This window comes from Agrilus planipennis, unplaced genomic scaffold (assembly GCF_000699045.2).
Source record: "Agrilus planipennis isolate EAB-ADULT unplaced genomic scaffold, Apla_2.0 scaffold121, whole genome shotgun sequence".
Lineage (NCBI taxonomy): Eukaryota > Metazoa > Arthropoda > Insecta > Coleoptera > Buprestidae > Agrilus > Agrilus planipennis.
This window is the reverse complement of record NW_020439072.1, coordinates 517,566-541,360: the sequence shown is the minus strand read 5'-3', so window position 1 is coordinate 541,360 and position 23,795 is coordinate 517,566. Positions and strand designations below refer to the sequence as shown.

At 33.2% G+C, this 23,795-nt stretch overlaps 1 protein-coding gene across 2 annotated transcripts; it reads right to left on the bottom strand.

Annotated features, from left to right (window-relative positions):
- Positions 1–235: 235 nt before the first annotated feature.
- LOC108738687 (elongation of very long chain fatty acids protein 7) lies at positions 236–23,562 on the bottom strand. 2 transcript variants are annotated; one of them, XM_018472217.2, is made up of 6 exons: positions 23,398–23,562; positions 13,655–13,773; positions 2,758–2,948; positions 2,154–2,234; positions 1,615–1,914; positions 236–646 (listed from the first exon to the last, which is right to left on the bottom strand). In XM_018472217.2, the coding sequence occupies exons 2-6, from the start codon at positions 13,722–13,724 to the stop codon at positions 257–259; spliced, it is 1,032 nt and encodes a 343-aa protein (XP_018327719.1). In that variant the 5' UTR covers positions 13,725–13,773; positions 23,398–23,562; the 3' UTR covers positions 236–256. The 2 variants fall into 2 exon arrangements, with proteins under 2 accessions (XP_018327719.1, XP_018327720.1); XM_018472218.2 differs by lacking the exon at positions 23,398–23,562 and adding an exon at positions 14,983–15,084.
- Positions 23,563–23,795: the final 233 nt, after the last annotated feature.

The window sequence follows — 23,795 nt, the reverse complement described above, 5'->3', positions numbered from 1 at the left end:
CTCTGAAAGTGTTTCCAAAAGGTACAAAATCTGTAAAAATAAACGTAAACGCTAACAACATCTGCCGATTCTGAGTGCCAACATCCAAACTCTACTAATGCAGGGATTTAGCAACGCTCATATTTGATCATTAAAAATTTGATATTAAAAAAAAAAATAAAGCCAAAATGGCACCTGAAAAATGTAATAAATATATTTCTCACCTTACAATAACAAAATAATAAAAAAACGTAAAAACTATTAAAATTAAAATTTATTAAACATCTTTCTTAACGAGCCCGTTTTCGTTCAAACATTCTTTGTAGAGCTTATAGTCCGAATCCGAGTAACTGTTGCCATTCTGTTTGTAATTATCGTTCGCCGTTGTGATTGATCCGTTACGAATCCGGTATGTACCGTTCGTACCGTCGGATTTACCAACAGCTCCATTAGATTGTTTTAAATGAACTTCCTCTGACAGTTGGTCGTTATTGTTGCAGACGATTGACTCTTTCTTGTCTCTCTTGTAAGCCTTGTTGTAGAAATCGTCGAAGAGATAATAGAAGAAGATGGCGTTAGGAAGCGTGAAGAATAGTGACCATCTGGGATAACCACAGTCATAGAACAGCAGCTGCATGGAGTGGAGAAAGGCTATGCAGAATTGGGACTGAAAATGGAAAGTAAACAATTATTCCAATTCTCCGTTCTTGCTTTTTTTTATACTTAGTGTGAAATCAAACCCAAAAATGTTTAAAAAACAACCGCCAATGTTTAGCCCTAGATGTCAAGCTTTATCAACCAAGGCTAGTTTTTTTAACGTCAATGTAAATGCAAAACAAAGTTGTAGATGTATACGTATTTATAAATAAATTCAGTTTTAGTAAAGAATTTGAGAAAATTACTAGCAATGAAATGTAATTTATCTGATTACCTAATAGATACCCGAGATAAAAATGTTCAGTCTCTCAAAGTCTCTGAAAGCGAGACTCGAGTCTCCGTCTCTCCTCGAGTCTCTCTGGTGTCGTTGAGAGAGACTGTCAAAAAAACTGTTTAGCGTCTCTGAACGAGAGACTCGAGATGCTCGTAGAGAAATCCTCATTTCGTATACAGTCTCTGAACGAGAGACTCGAATCTCTCAATAAGTGGTGTCGATAGATATGGTTAAAAAGTTCCACATGTTTCAGAGATCCCAGTCTTTCTACGAGAGACTCGAGCCTATCAATTTTTCACTTTTATTCATTCAGTCTCTGTGTGAGAAACTCGAATCTCTGAATTAACAATTTTATCGTTCGAGTCTCTCATACAGAAACTATGAGAGATTCATAAAAACACCTAGGCAATAACTGAATGTGAAAAACTGTGAGAGACACTCTCAGAGACGCTGAAAGATTCTGAAAGACTCTGAGAGACTGGAGAGAAACTTAAAATTTTACTCTAGGGTATCGAGTATCTGCGACTACTTCCAATTCTTCATCCCCTACTTTCGTATTAGCTCCAACTCTATTTTACTTTACATAGCTATATTTTTTATTTATTTTCATTATATACTCCTCTGTATCAGATGAAATTTTTGAAATTTCCTTACCAATTGCTTTACCTACTCAAGATTCAACTTTTGCTAAACTTTCGTCTTACCATTTGCAAAGTGGTTATGTATTTCTTCCACCAAAGATACTTTTGGTATTGGGGTCCCATAGCGGCCATCATGTAGTAAAAGTACATGATGATGTGTACAAATGAATTAATGACTCCGATGAAAGTTCCGTGACCTCCGGGATAATACTTGGTGCAGCCCCAACTGATCATGGGCATAACTGTGTGATGATATAAATGCAGGAACGTTATTTGATTATTCTTTTTTCTGAGAACGAAGAAAACTGTGTCCAGTAATTCCGATATTTTCGCCAGGAAGTACAAGTAACAGCCTCTTGCAACCTAAACAGAAAACAAAACAAAAATGAAAAATTAAGAATGTCACTTCAATGGTATTAAAAACGTACTCCAATCGTTTCCTAAAATTGAACCAAAAGAAAAGCGTTTTACAGATACTAGATACCAATTAATGTTAACAGTAGAATTTCGATAAGTTAATGTTAATCAGAAACAAAGATAGAATTTTCTTTCCCAATAGATAACACCTTTAAATTGAAAAAAGGAATTGTAATGTCACTTACTCGTAATGCGTGTGGCGAATAGGAAAAGTCTACAGGTTCACAGCGCCAACTGTATTTGGTTAACCATGCTCCAGCCATGCCCTGTAAACAAAATTTGAATTTTTATTATATTTATTTTGATGCGGCTTTTTCATTGAATACGGCGCTCTTTCAGAAAATACTACAAACGGCACAGTTAACGCCATCTGTAGCACGATGCTACATTTTAGGATTACGTATTTTTCAACAAGGTCCACTTGTGTGGATATCTACTTGCTGAAAACGAATCCTGGCGTAGCCAACCTCAACGTGATAGGCACATTAGCTTAATCGAATAAAATAATTCGAAGTGGTCTGTATTCTGTCGAAACTGTCAGACGCGGATCGCGATTTCGATCTCTTTGGATCTCATACAGACCGCGATCCGCGTCTGGCAGTTTCGACAGAATACAGACCAGTTCGAATTATTTTACGGCGCTCTTTGTTTAAAATTTGCAATTCTGTTAACAAATATTTAAAAGAAACAAAATGATTTCACATTTTTTGTGCAAATAAATAAACCTGTTAGAAACTGTAATCATTTTCAAAAATTGATTGCGAAAGGAGTAATGGTTGCAGTGCTTACCTCACAAAAAATATAAATACTAACTAAAACTTGGATAAAATTGTAAACTATAAGTATATTCTTTAGTTCGTAGGGTTTCCTGTCTTTCATGTATCTAGGTCCCCATTTTGTGACGAAATAAAGGTAAAGTCCTATGATGGTTAAACCAGGTATGGGATCGCCTATTAGTGGCCAATTGTTTGTCCGAGGATCTGAAAATTAAAACAATACTAATAAATAATCAATCATTGTGGAAACCAAACCACTAACAACAAAATACTACGTTATAGCAAATAACACCAATGTTCCCTCTTTTGGTGTAAAGGTTTTCATAATTGCAAATTCTTGATTTTTTTTACCCAGTTCAGTTATTAAACTGGCAATTATTTTTTTAGAAAACAGCTTGTCGTAATGGTTGGTCAAATAATCAAAATATGCAATCATATAATATACGACACCGTTTTGTATAGAATAAAAAATAAGTGAAATAAATTGTTCACAGTAATATCCTGAAGAAGATAAGAAATGGAAATTACATAAATGGTTGGATCATCCTTTGTTTTTTTTTTAGCCTTTTCATTAATAACAATAAGTTATATATAGAATAATAATTGTAGTTGTTTGCAGGAATTAAGTTGTTAATTTATTGACTAATTTAATACTGAAATAATAAACCCCAAGGCACTCTAAGAGTTATACAGTCATTAATTTCCCTTAAAGAAAACCATTTAGTTCCCTAATAGATGGAAGATATTGCGTTATCTCTACTTGCTATTTTTTAAATAATTTCAATTCAGATCTTATAAGGCTATAACTTTCTGAACACCTTCGAGAGTTAGCGGACCCATGCTTCAAACATTTTAAACGTGCATCAGAGAATTTTCAAAACAATTCTTAATTTTTCCCATTTTTCAAAACATAAGTAGAAAATTGCTTTTCAAAAAGTCGATTTCAAACGTAATTCATTTTCATGATCAGTCATTTTTATTATTATTTTAGAAAAAACTATTATCACAAACATGCCTACCCCGTACTATTTAACCAATTTTATTGCCCAAAAGATAAAGTATGGCATATTCGGGAAAATTTTGTGCGAAACATTTGGAGTTCTTGAAGACGAGCATATTGTCCTAAATGGTACCAAATGAAAGGTGCATGTTGAAAAAATAAAAGCATATCGCTGGCCGACAATGATAACAAAAGAATAATATATTCATGAATTAACAAATGTCCCAAAAATTTGTGGAAATTTCCAAAATGAACTGTTGAATAGATGTTTTGATTTTAAAATTGGAATATTAATAGGCAGTTTTAATTGACTGTGTTAATAAGAACAGTTGACTATATTAAGTTCGCATTAAAATGCCCATTACGAAACGAATTGACTATTTCTTTATAAACTTACATGAAGAGTTTTTACAAGTACAAAATACACTTTATATATAAATAACGTTCATTTTAAAGACATAAATGAATATCAATTTTAATTTATTGCGCAGCACGATTCCAGAAACAGTCGCTTCTTCTGAATGATATTATTATTTTTATAGCACATGGGATTCTGAATCACCTCTACTACTGTTTGGCGAAACATTTAAATTTTCTGTAACTTTAATAACTCTGTATGTAGGCCTGTGCTTCTTTAGTAGCATTATGTTGGTTCTATTGCATTTTAAAACAACCGTTAATCCAATTGACATCTTTTAATCATCGGGCTAAATATGTCGATAGCGTTATAACGTTTTCAGATGTTCAAGAACTCTAGGGTATAATTATTAAGAAAGGTATTTAGTTGATCCATTTGAAAATAAAGTCAAAAGCTACTTCATCTTTTTTTGAATAGACATAAAGTCCATCTGTTTCTTATTTATACTAGATTTAATTGTCCTTTTGATGTTTTGGTTGCAAAGAGAAAAGCGAAAAAGAAGAGGAAGTAGGCTGTCAGTTCATTCTACATACCTTCCTGTGTCATGTTTCAGAGATAAGCAAAGTGAAAACTTGCCCTCTGTTTGACACTTCTGATTACTCAAGTAATGTTTTTAGCATCAGCAACTGCTAAGATAGTCCGGCGGTGAAATAACAATAAATTTTTTGTACTAATCAATTGTTAAACCCTATTCATTGCCAATAGTGGGGCTGGCGCAAAGGGATTTTCGTACAATCTTCTAAATATGTATAGGGTTGTTCGGAAAGTCATTTCGTTTTTTTTTGTGGAAATGAAAGATAGCCCTCTGTTTGACACTTCTGATTACTCAAGTAATGTTTTTAGCATCAGCAACTGCTAAGATAGTCCGGCGGTGAAATAACAATAAATTTTTTGTACTAATCAATTGTTAAACCCTATTCATTGCCAATAGTGGGGCTGGCGCAAAGGGATTTTCGTACAATCTTCTAAATATGTATAGGGTTGTTCGGAAAGTCATTTCGTTTTTTTTTGTGGAAATGAAAGATAGTTTTCGTATAATAAACAAATACTTTATTAAATTATATATTGACCGTTCTGGTCCAACACCTTTTGCCATCTTTCTGGTAGTAGCGTAATTCCACGCTCATAAAATTTTTGGTCTTTGCTGGCAAAAAACTGATCGAGGAGGTTTTTGACCTCCTCATTTGAGGTGAAGGTTTTACCGTCTAAAAAATTTTGGAGTGACCGGAACAAATAATAATCCGATGGTGCCAGGTCTGGAGAATATGGTGGGTGTAGCATTGTATCCCATTCAAGCTGTAAAAGCTTTTGGCGAGTGACCAAACTTGTGTGAGGTCTCGCGTTGGGTGCAAAAGAATACAATTAAATCCTCTGTCGGGAAAAAACGAAATGACTTTCCGAACAACCCGATACATCTCTTTGTGGAAAAGATAATTATCTGGTAGTATTATTGTTGTTATCCGGTAAAAGCTCAAAAAAAAACGATTCCTTTAAAATCCCACCAAACAGACAGCATCACCTTTTTTTGGTGAATATGGGCTTTGGAAATGGTTTGAGCCGGTTCATCTTTTTTGCTCCATGACCTCTTGCGTTTGACGTTGTTGTATACAACCCATTTTTGTTCCCCAGTGATGATGCGCTTCAAAAACGGATCATTTTCGTGACGTTTGAGAAGCGAATCGCAGACGTCAATGCGGCGACACAGATTTCTCTCTGTGAGAACATGGGGAACCCATACATCGAGCTTCGAGGATAATCCCAGGCCTTTCAAGTGGTCATAAACTGTTGAATTTGATAAATTTAACCTCAATCCGATCTCACGTGTTGTTATTCGCCGGTTCACATCAACTAATGCCTTTATCGCGTCTTTATCAGCTTCAACCGGCCTTCCCGAACGTGGTGCATCTTCGACATCAAAATTGCCGGATCGAAATTTAGCGAACCAGTTCTGGCACTGGCGTACTGTCAACACACCTTCTCCATACACATCAGTCAATTTCTTTCTGGCTTGAACAGCATTTTTACCCTTTCTGTAGTAAAACAGTAAGATATGTCGAAAATGCTGCTTATCGCTCTCCATATTTAAAAGGGCACCAACCAAAAACTACTGCGTAGAATTAATTGGAATTTTTCACACACAAGCCTTGCTATATGAGCTCTCAAAGCATATAAAAATTATACGGCTTAAATGTGAAGTTGGGTGCAAAAGAATACAATTAAATCTTCTGTCGGGAAAAAACGAAATGACCTTCCGAACAACCCTATAAATAGTTCATCGGTCACCGGAATCGAGTTTTGAAGATTATTCCTGCTTTCTTCCAATAATTTTACCCCCAAAATTACGTTTTTCGGATTTTTCCCTTTACTTGTGCTGTAAGGTATTGCTTTTTATCAAATTTCATGATCCTAGATGAACGTTAAGTTTCTTAAATCTTTTGATTACGTTAATTAAGTTTGATTTTTTACAGTTGCAAGGGATTGGAGTTTTTGATATTAATTTCAACTTAATAACTCCACATGTTTTTTGAGAAAAAGGACAGACAGACAGACAGACAAGCAGAAGGATACCCAAGTGTTCATTTTTCCTTTTGAGATATAAAGGCCTTTATTGGGGTAATTAATCGTTATCATTTTAAAAACCCTAAACAGTTTCTACTAGGACTAATATTACCATATCTATCTACAAATCTACATACATTGCATACAATGGTTATTAAATACAATAACTATTTGCTCTTTGTTAATAAAATAAGGTAGGTATAATTGCCGTTTCTCAAAATTCAGTTAATTAAGAAAAGAATAGACGATTCTAGTTAAAATGTAGAAACTTCGTGTCTTTGAAATTAACGCTGATCATGACATTGTATTGTTTACAATTGCCTAAGTGCATTAACCTGTCTATTTAACTTTCCGAAACAAACAGGATAAATGCAAAATGTGTGACGATATGAAAACAAAAGGCATGAATAATTATAAGAAATAGTAGTAGAAAATTCGTTTGTAAACTCCTAGAATATCTAATGATGTGAGCTACACTCAGCTGAGAAGTCAAAAAAAAAAAACAAGAAACTTCATCCACCCACGAATAAAAAAAAAGAATGACTATGACTTCCACAAATTATGATAGATTGTATGTTTCTAGAGACAACAACAGTTTCTTGCACTGACATATAATAGCAACAGTCATCTAGGATAATACGTAAATTTAATATATGCCCTAATAAAAGTGTTTTCAAAATTTATCAAAACTATCATGGAAGAAACTAATAGAAAATCGGAAGCTAAAGTTCAAATATTATAAAAAATAATTAAGTGTAGGGGAGAAGTGGCATGAAGGAGCCAAGCTTTGAAAGAGCCACCTGCATTATTTCGGTAGCTTAAGAACGAATTTGGTTGGTAATATTATTTTTAAGTGGCAACACTGATTTCCCATCACCCATAAACGTTTGATTGTTCGCCGAAACCAACGGACACCTGTACATCAAGTTAAAGTTTTTCACACTAAAAAGTAAGTATTTTTTTATTGAAGTTCTTAAATATTTAATAATGTTTTCATTTATAAAAGATATTTTTTATTTTTTTTATTTTTCGAGATTGTTATTTATGAAAAATAATCCGCCTCTAATAAATAGGTATAACTGAATAATGTTAAGACAAAGATGTGTATTAGAATGACTGAAAATGACCGATAGAATAAAAAAATCATAAAAATGTCATTTTGTATTTAAAAAGAATTTGTTAGAAATATCCTTTTGCTTTTTCTTAATACTGCAATGATTACTATTTTGAATAATTGTCACAATTATACTTTTTAATGCAGACCGGCTCTTTCAAAACTTTCGGTGGCTCTTTCAATACCAAAATGTTATGAAAGAGCTAAAAGACACATTTTTTTTAAATGAATATTTCATTAATCCTATTATTATATTTAAATTTGTTTGTATGAAATTACCTACTTTAATAAATAAACAATAATTTGAGAAAAAAAATCCTGATTTTTTTCATAAAAACTATATTTTTTGGCTCCGTTTAGTAAACTGGGTCTTTCATGGCACTTCTCCCCCTATATAAGAAGCGTCATCGTCATAGATTCAGTTTTACAAGTAGGAAACATTTTTTGAAGTAGATAGTACAGTTACTTAATTCGGCTCTTACCAAACAGGTACTAGTAAATATTAATAGATGGAGATATACTGCCCATAACATGATATAATAAAAAAATTGGCAAATGGGGAGACTATTCAACCAAAAGACGTGACAACATAAAGAAATTTCTAATCTTGGATCATACATTCAGTTACTTATTACTTTTGTAATTAAACGATAGACATTATGTATACGTATTAAACATGATACTACATGAGTATTTCTAATAAATTAAACAATATTTTTCTTAATTATCAAACACAAAAAAGTCTGCTTGTAAAATGTTTGTTCCACAGCTTTATTCTTTACTTCGGTGCATTTACTGCTATTTATGTAAAATACATTATTTGTCTTCCACCATGGAAAGACACTGTAATTACAATAAATAAGCGCTATTTTTTTGTAGTTTTTTATATTTTTTTCAGTATTGAGTAATTCTTGCAGGAAAATACAAAAAAATGCTGTAAGTTTAGATACTGACAGATTACGTTAACATTAAAAGAGTGGTAATAGGTAAACGTCATTAAATATTTGATTCACACGCAATGTCTCAATAATTTTATTATCTGTCTATTCTTATTTCCCAATATGTCTTTTACCAGTATAAATCTGGTATCTTTTACGGGTGGTGTACGTATGCGTCGTTGTATTATTCGACATTACTCAACTCTGCTAGTGCAACAGAGTAACGACATTCGACAAAAAACGTTCTTATCTCTTGCTGAAATGCGAAGAAAAACTTGCCTCAACTGGATCAGATAAACATGTTTGTCAGAAAAGCGAGCAGTAGATCTTCGCTATGTTGTTTGTGCGTTTGATTCCTCGATTTTTATTAAGGCGTGTAATTTATAAAAATGTGTAATTGTAAACGTTTTAATTTAGACTGATATAGTGAACTACGTAAAGTTAATTAGTTAAGGTGAATATGGCACACAACGTATTACAAAAAACAAATACTGGGCTGATGAAAAGGTAAGAACTTACAGTAGATATGTGTAGTTAATATGATAAAAGAATGTACGAGTTCTCTACAAAATCGCGAAATGTTTGATATTTTTTTAATGCAGTTAAATCTACTAGTCGGGATTCCCCGATAAGCATAAGCAGGCCTGACGCTGGAAGCTGGCGGAAATTTTAAAATGGCGTGAATGCGCGGTGGCAAAAGTAGGCAGTTTTAGGTATAACGATTGCAGCCCTCTTTCTTCAGTATCCCTATCAGGGGCTTAGATTAAATATTTAAAAATAGGGATCAGTGAGCAAGTGATAGACATACAACCAAAAGAACTAATTGTTGATGGTGACAATGATAAAGATTTCCATGATGATAGTGAATGTGAGAACTAACTATAAAACAAAAGTAATAGGTTTATTTTTTCTTTTTGGTAAGTTATGTTTCTACATTATTTTCTAGTACGCTACTGCCCTATCTGTATTAATACTATAATTTACGCCTACTGAAAGCTTATTTGTGTATCGGTTCCAAGTGACTTACACAAATAGGTCATAAATGGGCAAGTACCTGCGCGACCGCTCGCCGGCTTCCTTCGTCCGGCCTATACAATCTTCTAGTAACTTCTTTTTTCGATTTTTTTAATGTTTTAATCCCTACAACCTCTGCTTGACAATGTTTAGATGTGATAAATTAACGATTAAATGTGTTAACGTTTGAACATCACGTAAATATGAAATTGTATTATATTACTTTTGACCTGATCAGTTGTTTCTTTAAAGTTGTTAAATACCTACTGCAAAAAAATAAACGTTTAACGCATCTTATTTATTCTGACGGCAAGTGATAGGTTATTAAGATTTGTTATTATTAATTTTCATTCACTGCCTAATATAAGAATATAATTCCGTTCAAACTCAGGTAAGAGACAATCTTGTTGGCAATTTCTTCATCAACATTTCGCCACAATTTGAATACTTTTACATATAAATATTCAAAACATTCCTTGAAAATGCACCATATTACTTTTAATTTGCATTCAAACGACAAAATCTGTAAAATATTCGATGAATATGTTACCAGAAACTACGCGCAGATATAATATAGGGTTGTTCGGAAAGTCATTTCGTTTTTCTTTTGTGGAAATGAAAGACAGTTTTCGTATAATAAACAAATACTTTATTAAATTATATATTGACCGTTCTGGTCCAACACCTTTTGCCATCTTTCTGGTAGTAGCATAATTCCACGCTCATAAAATTTTTGGTCTTTGCTGGCAAAAAACTGATCGAGGAGGTTTTTGACCTCCTCATTTGAGGTGAAGGTTTTACCGTCTAAAAAATTTTGGAGTGACCGAAACAAATAATAATCTGATGGTGCCAGGTCTGGAGAATATGGTGGGTGTAGCATTGTATCCCATTCAAGCTGTAAAAGCTTTTGGCGAGTGACCAAACTTGTGTGAGGTCTCGCGTTGTCTTGGTGAAACACTACACCTTTCCTGTTGATTAGTTCTGACCTTTTCTGTTGAAGTGCATCAATCAGTTTGTCTAGCTGATGACAGTAGACTTCCGAATTAATCGTTGTGTTATCCGGTAAAAGCTCAAAATAAACGATTCCTTTAAAATCCCACCAAACAGACAGCATCACCTTTTTTTGGTGAATAAATGGTTTGAGCCGGTTCATCTTTTTTGCTCCATGACCTCTTGCGTTTGACGTTGTTGTATACAACCCATTTTTCGTCCCCAGTGATGATGCGCTTCAAAAACGGAACAGCATTTTTACCCTTTCTGTAGTAAAACAGTAAGATATGTTGAAAATGCTGCTTATCGCTCTCTATATTTAAAAGGGCACACAAGCCTTGCTATATGAGCTCTCAAAGCATATAAACATTATACGGCTTAAATGTGAAGTTGGGTGCAGAAGAATACAATTAAATCCTCTGTCGGGAAAAAACGAAATGACTTTCCGAACAACCCGATACATCTCTTTGTGGAAAAGATAATTATCTGGTAGTATTATATATCAGGTGCTATACAGTCAGTTATGAATTATGTACATACGTTTACATATTTGATTTATTTTTTCTATGAAAAGTGCTCCACTTTTTTCCGCTGACGTTGAAATAAGTCAATGTCAGAAGTTCTTGTGAAATTATTAAAACTTGATAGAGTAGATACCGTAACGTAAGGCGTTGTTGTTGCAGTTGTCCTACATTAGTTTATGAGCTTCAACTTATTTGTATATGTATAATAATTGACTAATATTCAGGGCCTATTATAACAGTACATTTTTATAATATCATATTGGAAATTGCATTTAGACAGCAGTCGTATAAACACTTTACATACAATAAGTTGTATTTCTTGTGTGCCAAAGCAAATACGTGGCTAGAGATAGTTCAGGATGTCATGAACCTTGACCGTGGATACGTAGTGACTAAACTCTGTCCGCTAACTGATTTCTACATTCTCACTTCCTCAAAACCATATCACAGTTTATCTGGAACTATATCACTGGTTACATATATGTATAGCGAGGCACAGGGTTAACCAGTAAGTCAATGTTTTCATAATGTACGAAATGAATGTAATAAGATTCACTTCTCTCGCATGTGAAGACTCATGAGATTATGAACTAGCTATAACAGTGGCGGTCATGTTTTTAAAAGATAGAAACGTATAAATCAATAAACGAATGGAGTTTCGTCGTCACGCAACTTTTAGCAAAAGTTCATGGAATTCTGAACTGCCTCTAACAGTCGAGCCAATGTTTTCCTAATGTACAGTATGAATGCAATAAACCTCGCCTTTCGTGCCTGGAAAGACCAATGAAATTTTTAGCTAGCTATACATTGCACTTTAAGACAACAATTTTAACCTTTGCTTAGGTTAAATTTTATTGTTTGAGATTTAGATCGAGGAATCTCATCAGCACACCATAAATTCAGGTTTTTTATATAATATGTTTTATACATACATAAACAGAATAAACAGCTTAATAATAATTGTAAAATTCATAATCCATAATATGGAATTTCACCAGATAAAGTAGATAATTCACCAATAACTAGAAAATTGCTTTATGTGACCAACGAATATAGTTTTGATGTAATAAGGAAAAACCTTCTTAAAAATATATGTTGTTAAACCATTTTTAGATGTACGCTGCTTCAAAAATTAAAAAAATTGGTTTTAACAAAATTGTTTCAAAATAAACTAATCTACTGTTTTGGTAGTTTTAATTGTTGTAATTAAGGTCACAGTAGCATTTGAGAGGGTAAAGTTGTCAGCGGGCACCTGTCTCTAATGTAACGGACACTCGTTTGTAATCTTGTTTTTTTGTTCGATAAAAGAATAATATAGAGCAGGAGGCCCCTGTCTTGGACGGACGCAGACGGCTTTAAAAGGATCACCGCAATAATAAATCTCTACTTAATACGCACCCTGTACTTCTAGAAATATGCGCGGTAGTTTAAGGACTTCCACGGAAGAAATGCAATAAACTGTGTCAATTTACTGTGAGATAAATATATCCAAAATAGAACATATTTTCACTAATTGGATTAATTTTACTTACGATTAAACAAAAGACTCATATAAATGTGCTTTTCTTTCGGTTTAAGCATAGGTAGAAGTTATATAATAAGTTACGATGTACGTACTTGATTGTCCATCATGCTTGTCAATTAATATTAATACTTTTATATAATACTCATTTTGATAACATTTTGCATACAGAAGACTGGCAAGTCACAAATCATGAATATGTAACTAATGATAACTGTTTAAAATTGTACATATGGTGTGATTTAAAAATCATTAGCCATTTACGTAAGACTATATTAATATTTTCTTGTATTCATAATATTGTAATAAGTTTCCGGTAACTATTTATTTATTTCAGCGGGAAATGTATGAGTACAAGTAATTTATTTTAATACACAATAAGAACAGTAACTAGGCCTTTACACTACTACTTATTTATGTAACACTTGATTTATATTTTATTTGCTGCCTTCGTCTGTCTATTATTATTAGTCACCTGTCTATATATGGTCATCGAACATTCTCGATTAATTCCTATTTTTTTTAAAGCTTTGCAAATTCTTTTCTTATGCGGTATTCATAATCTCAGCTGGCGGAAGTTCCGGTTTAAGCGCAAATTTTCAAACGATAGGAGAATATAAATACAAGAAAAATATTCTTACTTCCTTTTTATGTGCCGATTTTATATTTACGTGTATTTTCAAACACTACAATTGAACCCGTTCCATATTATTTATTAACAGTAACAATAAAACCGAATTGGTGAAAAATACATACAGGCTTTTTAACTGAAATTCTAATTTAGATTATTTCTTATGAAATGAATAACAAAAATTAAATAAATTGTATTACCTGCAAGATCTGTAAACAAAAAATCCCAGTATTGTTTTGCTGCTATAGTATTGTTGCTTGATGTCGCCATTTTGTCAACCAACGATAGGCAGTGACGACGAATCTAGAGGAATGCCATTCTGTAATGAAAAGAAAAAACGTTATCATTTTATTAATAATAATACGTGAAGATTGAAACCTCTTATACATGCTTTCGGTATTTATTATAAAAGAAGTGGAATGAAACTTAATAATCAATCGATACAAATCGTAACAGTAACCGTGATAACCTTCCAAACGACTGCAGGGTATTCATTTTTATGTTCGATCAAAAACCATTCAAGTTTGAAGCAGTTGATTCAAATTTTTGTTTTAAAAAGGATGATTCTTAATATTGATTCTGTAGTGAGTGGTTGTCCTGTAAATCCTTTGGAAAATATTCTTTCAAGGACTTTTCAAAGTTCAGTAGATGTTTATTTATGGTTTTACATACATCTGAGGTTACTTGAACTCATTTTCTTCGAAAAATCTATTTAGAACAATTGTATTCAATGTTAATGTAATACCAAATCTCCTATACTTTCATCTGGCATCTAGATAGGTACAATAAGCCATAAATGGGCAAGTACAGGCCGGACGAAGCAAGCTGGCGAGCGGTCGCGCAGGTACTTGCCCATTTATGACCTATTTGGGTAAGTCACTTGGAACCGAACACAAATAAGCATTCAGTAGGCGTAAATTATAGTATTAATACAGATAGGACAGTAGCATACTAGAAAATAATGTAGAAACATAACTTACCAAAAAGAAAAAATAAACCTATTGCTTTTGTTTTATAGTTAGTTTTCACATTCACTATCATCTTGGAAATCTCTATCACTGTCAGCAAAATCAACAATTAGTTCTTCTGTTTGTTTGTCTACTACTTGCTCACGGATCCCTATCTTTAAATATTTAATTTACGCCCCTGATAGGAATACTGAAGAAAGAGGGCTGCAATCGTTATACCTAAAACTGCCTACTTTTGCTACAGCGCATCCACGCCATTTTAAAATTTCCGCCAGTTTCCAGTGTCAGGCCTGTACCTGCGCGGCCGTTCGCCAGCTTCCTCCGTCCGACCTGTACATTTCTTTCTCAAAAATAGCAGTCCTGGTCCTTATCATAAAATGAATCGTTAGGATTCGATCTTTCATTAGTGATTTGGTCATGAAAACTAAGATGTTGTTATGGTTAAATAAAGACTAGTTGCTTTTCGCAGAATTTTGTATATTTTTATTAAAATAAAAAGCGCCGTAAATCGTTCACATAATACCAATATTACGTATTGTGATTTACAAATTAATACTTACAAAGGTTGTTATTACAATCATTGTTATGACGCCAGAAGTCCAAAATTTTTGACCAAGCTAATTAGATTTGAATAGACGGTCCCTCTGGCTTGTCATATGACGAGGAAACAGGAAATCTAAGAAATACCTGCATATTAAAATTCTTGACCTTTATAGTAAGACTGGCGACCTTATGATGATGATAGTAGTCCGAATGCTTAGCAAACAATGGGAAATAGAAAGATGGAAATCACTAATTTATGTAAAGCGTAGATAAATGCACAGGTAGACATTATTTTTTCAAAAACTGTGGTGGAAAAACGTCGCCAAATACGTACAGTGTGTCGCTCCCTAATCAAAAATTGCATAATTAATAGGTCAAGAAAATTGTTGCACTGTTTTATTAAAAATTTTCCTTAAATATGCTCTAGGTGAGGTAAACCAGTCGTCAAATTATAAAATGGACGTTATGAAAAATGTTTTATACCACGACTTATGTTAAAATACTTTCAGCAATACATCACAGAAAAGATGTGATCGTTTGCGTAATAATAATGACAAACTCGTGACATTACGCAGGTTTCAAGCCCATTAAAATTCCAGCACAATTTTTCTTGTTTAATTTTTATTATTTCAATTATTATTAAGCTAAAAGTATTTTATACTGAATTCTTTAATAGTGCATAAAGTATACGTTTATTTCATCACGTAAGTTAAACTAGAAAATTTACTTTAGAGTTCTACAAAGAATCAATAATATTAATATTTTCTTCAAGATTTTCTCGAATAAAACAACATAAACTCTGAGCCAACTGAAGTGGCGGCTCATGCAATAAAACTGTCAACAATAGACCACCTTTGCTCATGCCTAAGTGCAATTACTACTTTATGACACCATTCAAACGAAGCATATTCTATTATGTACCTGTGTCTACAAAGGTCAAGATAGTTTTAAAACTTTTAGAAGGGTATATTCAAACGAATTTCACTACTCTGTTTTATCATAATACTAGCGACCCGTCCCAGATTCGCACGGGTGCAATGATGATACTAAATAGACAATACAAACCGGCCCTCCGGCCGGTAACACCGCAACCGCCATGTCCCTGCATTTTAAATCTACAATCGCTTCGTAAATAAGTCATTATTTCTCATAAAAAGTAAAGGATAAAAATGGTTATTGTGGGTTATCCCTAAGAGATAGACATATACCATCGTGGACTTTTTTGTACACCCTTTTAAGATGTACAATATTGTAGTACATTATTTTGATCTATCTCGTAGGGTTCAGCCAGCGTTTGCAATGTAAGCGCAAGAAATGTGTTTATTTACGACATCACATTAGAAACCTCTAAAATTATCAGTGTTCCTCTACTATATGCATGTATTATACATATAAACTTTCCTCTTGAATCACTCTATCTATTAAAAAAACCGCATCAAAATCCGTTGCGTAGTTGTAAAGGTCTAACCATACATAGGGACAGACAGCGCGAAGAGACTTTGTTTTATACTGTGTAGTGATGAGAAATGCGCATTTTCAGTTGCAAAGATAAACTGTATAAGGGTTTTTGGCCCTTAACATTGTCACTAAATAAAATTCAGGTCGTCCTTATTTCTGCGGATGTTACTCATTCGACAAAATAAGCTGATAAACCTTCTGGAAGTTTGAGATGGCTCAGATTTTATCTCTAATGTCCTGCTCCAAACACATACCTTTAATAATATTTGTCGAATTTCTAAATTAACAGCTCGCGAGCGTAGAAGTGACCACGTTTCGTTAAATCCGACTCTACCCTACGCTATCTTTCTACTGCTACTTCCATGTTGAGTTATCTGACTTCCTAGATACTAAAAATCCGTCACTTTTTCTAATTTTTCATCTTCTATCCTTATGTTCATCTTTCCCCACATTATCTTCATTACCAAATGTATCGGGGATTGCAAAACAGCAACAGCGAAATATCGACTCTTAAGATAAATGAAAATTCGCTTCCATGACCTACGACTTAGTTTGTTCACGGTATACGGACGTGTAACATAATTAATGTACCGGCCGTTACGCGTAGCTCACATTGTTGAAATTTTGCTATAATTATATTATTATATATAAATTACGTGAATGAAATGATTATTGAAAGGTTACATAAGATGTTAATAAGACTTTGAGACTTGCCTTAACATAACACGAATTTATTAGAAAGAAAGAAAGTTATTGCGACATAATGTTATGTCTTAAGGCATGCATTTTTACAACTTAAACTACAAGGTTCCAACAAATTATAGTTCATTGCGTACAATAACAATGTTAGTAATACAGAACGTGACTTACACACGGCATATTATATTAAAAAAAAAAACTTTTGGGTAGGGCGGAAGGCCCTCTTCAGCCTGCTTTCAGGAATCGTGGAAATCGGTGGGTGGTTGTTCGGGCGAGAAAGATGAGACGGACGAAATGAAGACAGAAGAGAATGAAAGATTATCTGTGGAATATTACTGCCTCAGCATTTGCTTAAGTGATCCAAGGAAACCACAGAAAAACTTGGACCAAGGCAGCCGGACCCGTAATCGAACCGGCGTCCTCCCGAATGCTAAGCAATGGTCTAAACCTCTAGGCCATGCCGCGTGGCTACATATTATATTCTCTTCTGTATATAAACCGACATTTCGCTGGTTTCATTATGTACATCTTCATGTTAGTATACCTGCTGAGGAATTGGAATATAATATACGAGACATGACATCAAATGCAAATCTGCAGAAAGAATTCAAATGACTGGTCATTTAAAAAAATATGGTTTGAAATAAACTGTAATGCATATGTAAGGCACAAAATATAGTCGAATGCGGAGGAACAGTAACTAAATAAACACTTAAAACTCAAAATTCGACAAACGCTTAGTAAGCTTTTGTGTTTTAAGTGCATACATAATAATGATTTTAAATAAGTGTAAATTAAGGCCTTTTAGAGGATATTCCAGAGCGCCCGCACAATCCTGAAAAGATCGACATATATATAGAGATTGTAAAACATAAAAGAATTTTTTTTCGAGGTTTATCTTCATCAGGTGCTTGCGTTGATAGGTAGGCAGTAGCTCCAAGCCGCACTCTCTTACAAAGCCAGGAGGTAAGGCGGAAGACTTGGGAATTGTGGGAATAGACAGGATGAATGTGGTGGTTCGGAAGAGGATAATAAACCAAAGGAAGACATAAGCGGTGTGATAAATTGTCTATGGAATATAACTACCCCAACAGGGTTTCTTTGATCAAGGGTACCACAGAAAAATTTGAACCAGTGTTCGCGGACCCGGAGAAAAAAGGAATAATTTCCAACAATAAAATGGATTTTTATCCTGCCATAACGAGAGTGAAAGGGGTGACGAAATTCGGTTGCTAGATTCGACGGATGCTGTATAGGTACATATAAAACACGAACACATGTAATAGCTAATAATTCAATTAATAATCTTTTAAAGTACAAAACTTTGTTACTGTATTTGTTATAAACGGCATTACATTTTTCATTATCGACATTTTTTCTTTCTATGTAGCATGAGCGAAAGTGCATAATTTGGTACGTACAAAATCTTTTGAACAAAACGTAACACCCTGAAAGCTACTAGAAAAAATAGAAGAACAGGGGTAGCTTTGAAAGTCCATAAGAAATTGGCGAGATAGGTTAATAGGATACCTTGTCAGAAATTTAAAGACATTTTAAAAGCAAAAACAGGAGTTAAGAGGAGTAGAAGTAGACGTACTTAAATAATATTACTGTTTACAAATATAAAGGGCGAGGGATGTTGTAGTTTTAGGGAAATGCGAAGATGAGCTCAGAATAGGAAAAAAATGGAGGTGCGTGTCCAACCAGTCTTAGGACTAACGACCTTATGATGATGATGATAGGTTGTTCTAATAGTTTTAGAGAAATGTCAGGATATAAACTCAAGATGAAGAAGATGTGAAGATCTTCAACCAGTCTTCGGACTAAATAACGTAGGATGATGATGATGATGGTGGTATAAGCGAGACAATTTGCACTGTGTATTTACTAGAGTTGAATAAATTTTCCGCATTTGTATAAATGCAGTCGCCAATGATTATCGTGTGCGTAAGTTGTAACAGACGAGCAGTTTTCTCCAACGCTTCAATTACCGCATGTCTTGCAATGTCAGCAAGTTGACTTCGCGTGCAACATCTTTTAGGAAGCGGAAATAAATAAACATAATAAACAATAATAGAGTCAACCAATTGCGCAATTTATTTTGAAAATAACGGTAATAAAAGAAATATTAGTTGCAGTTATCGAAAAGATAATTATCGGTTGTAGGTATACAGCATGCTCGTTTCAAATCAGATGCTTGTTGTTTGTTTGAAATCAGGCCCCTTTACATAAAAAATTTTTTAAGTTTGTTATTGCATTCGGAATTTCTAGGGAGATTTTATTCAATAAAACTTCAGATTAACAGTACTATTGCATATTTCAGAAATGTACAATAAAAGTGTTGCTGTAAATGAACTAAAACTTTTCTTGGCATATTTATTCATACACATAGTTGAATAATCGTAAACAACTATCACGATTTTTAGACACCGTTTTTTACTAGGTTTATCACAGAAGAAGGTTTAGGCCTTTAGGTAAGGGAACTGTAAATTGTGTACAATATTATCTTAAAATAATTTATTTGACAATAACGAATATGCTATAAGTAATTTTGAAACTACCCGATATCTTAAATATTTATTAAAAAAGTAATTTTCTAATATCACGTTAAAAGTTTCTTATTTTATTTATTCATTCCCATAGCATCTAAGTACTTAAACAGCGAAGCTTTTCCAGTTTAAAGAAGTTACTTTCTCTTTAAGCAAGTATATTACAAAACCACTAAATTTTGTAATGTTTAAGGAAGCTGCATCAGATATGATTCCGACTAACTTGAATGAATTCAAGTCACGAAAATAAATATCAAACTAGTTCTGCAGCGCAAACAATGAACGTAATGCTTAAACTAAATCAAATCACTCAGTTGGCTTAAGTTTACACATTTTGAAATTCTTCAACTCGAATTAAACCATCTTTAAAAAATCGATGCAGCATCCTTCTTGGTTATGATCAAAATTAATCTTGGCCTTGCGGAAATGCAAGACTAAGACTAAGACCAATAGCGAGACTTTCTTTATACTAGTAAGACCAAGACCGAACGAATAAAACCAAGACTGAAACCACTTACTGATTAATCGAATCTTCCTCGTTAGCAGTCTCTCTATCTCTGTAAGTAGTAAGTAAGACGGAGAAACATGTCCACTAACACGTTCATTAGTCAAGACCAAAACTAAGACTGTCTTTATAATAGCAAGACCAAGACCGAATGAGCAAAACCAAGACTGAAACCACTGGGCAGATTAATCTAATCTTCCTCGTTATTACTCTCTCTATATCTGTAAGTAGTATGTAAGTGGAAGAGAGAAGACTCATTATACTAGCAAGACCAAAACCAAACGAATAACACCAAGACTAATGTCAAGACCGAACGAACAAGACCAAGACTAAGACCAAAATCGAATATGCAGGAGCAAGACCAAATACGCATGACTAAACGAAAAATTATTACTTCCCATGGATTTATGAGTTAAACTATTTGAAGCAATTTTACTATATTCCTTTCCTGAAACAAAGTTTGTTTTACTACATTTTAATATTGGATATAAAAAATAGAAACTAATCTATTGTTTGAAAAAAGGGATCTACAAAAATCTCCTCGGAGTAAGTGTTGTTTGTTTCTATGTCTGCATAACACTAATTTCGTTTTATATTTTTACTTCCTTCAGGTATCTTGTACTATTTTTTTCATTGGAAGGTCCATTTCTGCAGCAACAAGTTTTCTATTCTTCTTATTTCTGGTATTATCTAACTCACACCCACTTTATCAAACACTATGTTAATTTTAAATAAACTAAGTGTTGGCCAGGATGTTAGACGAAACATGCAAACTAAAAATTGTATTGTTTGCATTTAATTCATGTGATTGTTTGGTCGTACTAAACGGTTCGTATTTTAATAGAAAATGATCACACTTTCTTATTTCTTCGTTCATCTTTCAAAGGTTATCCGTTAATAATGAGCCCAGTTCTGAGAAACTATTAAATGAAGAATAAAACGTTACTTTCTGACTTCTTTTATTCAGATCTTATTAAACTTAAATGCGCAATTTCGCATCCAAGTTTAATTATTTTTTAATAGCTTTAAGAAAGTTTACGATTACAAATATATACAAAAGTCGCTAAGCATTCATTAACAGAAAACGTATTTCTTTTTCCGTTAGTGAAAGTGCATATGTGCTAGAGTCTGAGTAAATACTTTGAACAAACTACACATTGTCGTAATAGCGTTTGTGGTATATATGTGTTAGTGTGTGCATTTTTGTAATTATGTTAAAATTTTTACAGTTACAATTGATCCACAGGAGTAGATTACGTGAAAGAAAACGTTATTTAATATTATTAGACGTTATTTTAAACAATGGTATCATTTGTTACATTTCTTGAAGATGTCAGCGAATTGGCAATTTTAAAACAGGAAGAAAATTCGCGGCATTCGTACAACAATAGAATTCATGTGTTATGGTACAATATTTATTTATACGCAACTAAACACTAACATATACGCCTACTTTCGTATACCTACAAAAATATTAAACAAATTATTTAATTTTGACACCTAATTAAAAACCAGACAATTACAATACATGTTAGTAATTAATCTGCAACCTGACTTACTTCTGCTTGCAATAGGAATCGCAAAGCCCGCTCTAATTAGTTCGTCACGTTAATCCTTAGTTATTTATTGTTCCATTATTTGGGATTGTAAACCGAAATAAACACGACATTTGCGAAATATAACATCATTTGCTAATTTGGACTTTTGAAAATCGTAAAAAATACTTTTGTAAATAAAACTAAATCAAATATTAATGTGAAAATTCATTTTCAACTTTTTACCCATTATAAACTATCTGAGCTTAATGAGGGAAAAAGTATTTGCTGTTGTCGCACCCTCGCCGGGAATTGAACCCTGGTCCTTTGGTTTTTACGTACCAATGCTCTGGTCAGTAAGTTATGAGGGATGACAACAGCAACAACGACAAATCATACCTATTAGGTAACAGATCTGTCGAACTAAATTAAATTAAATAATAAAATGTTTCATATGTATATAGTATTAATATAATTACATTAGTTCGACAGATCTGTCACTTTTGAGTACGGTTTGTCGTTATTACTGTTAACATCTGTCGTAGCTTAGTGGTCAGATCACAGGTGTGTAAAGCCAAAGGTCCGGGGATCGTTTCCCGGCGACACAACAAATTTTCCTTCATTGACTTGAGGTAGTTTAGAGTTGGTATATAAATGGAAAATGAATTTTCACATTAATATTTGAAGTATGTGAACACTTACCGGGTGTGAACCTCGTAGTGAATCGACTGAATATACCGATTGCATATTGACCACTGTCATTTCATCAAATAAATTCCATTCAGGATAAATATGATTGATTACAGCGCTTGCCATGTAAGTAGCGAAACCTTCATTCAGCCACAGATCCGACCACCATTTTATGGTAACTAAATTTCCAAACCATTGGTGCGCCATTTCGTGAGCAACAATCGTCGCAATGGCCATTTTATTAGAAAGTGAAGAAAAGTTCGAATCGAATAGCAGCAAACTTTCTCTGAAGGTTATCAATCCCCAGTTTTCCATAGCGCCANTTATTCTTTTATTTAAAACCTCAAAAGTAATTACAGTCCTTTATTTGTTAGTCACAAATAAAAAAATGTATCTCTACTTGTTTTAGTTCAATCGTTGTAAATAAAAGAATAAAAAATTTAGACTAACCAGTAAATACTAATGTTAAAAAAAATCTGTTTCTCGTTAATAAGTTGAGAGCACGATAAAGATAAAAGTGTAACAAGTAAATAAAATAGAACTGCTGCCAATACTTAGCTACATGGCATTAAGAGGTCCAATTAAAAACTGCAAATTTGCTTAAACCTAATTTTCTCTTCGAAATAATTATCTTAATAGAATCGAAATTTACTTAAAACCTTAAAAGTTATTACAGTGGTTTATTTGTAAGTCAGAAATAAAAAATTGCATCTATACTTGTTTTAATTAAGTCATTGAAAATAAAAAAATACAAAATTTAATTACTCAAAAAGGACTCATCATTAGATACAGGGTGCTAACCGTAAATGAATTTTAAAAATACTATAATTATTGAATGCAAAGTAATGAACGCTTTTTGACATCAGTTAATTTATTTAAGTTCTGAAAGGGTAGAAAGGCTTGAAAATCCTTTTTTGTCCCTAAGTTTCGTTTCAAATTAATTTTTAGTTTTCCATAATAACTACTACGTAAATTAATATCAAAATTAGTACTTACTTAAATAAATACAATGCCAAGAAAACTAAATTTCCTGAATTTCGGGAATGTAAGTGGCCTAGCCCGCACCACGAGTCAAGGTAATAGCACGAAGAAGAACAACAACAACAACAGTAACTTCCAGAATGTGTTTGTTGAATTACTTTTTGTCGTGATGATAACACTGAACGCAAAATTGTCAACTCTAGTTGTTTTAAAAGCGCCTGAGTGGTAGGGGGAAGATATGAAATGTATTCTACAATTTCACATTCTGGCACTTTTACACAGGTATACAAACGTACATACGTATTTCACATGTCAATCTGTAGCTACGAAATGTATCTATATCTGCAGCTATCTGTGTAAAACAATTTAATTTTTTTTAGGAAATGCAGTTACTTAAAGTGCTGCCGGTTTCT

Coding starts and splice junctions, on each gene's coding strand:
- LOC108738687 (XM_018472217.2), bottom strand. CDS start 13,724: ATGGCGACATCAAGCAACAATACTATAGCAGCAAAACAATACTGGGAT. Junction 2,235..2,757: donor GTATTTATATTTTTTGTGAG/GTAAGCACTGCA, acceptor TTTTGTTTACAG/GGCATGGCTGGAGCATGGTT. Junction 647..1,614: donor ACATAACCACTTTGCAAATG/GTAAGACGAAAG, acceptor TTCCATTTTCAG/TCCCAATTCTGCATAGCCTT.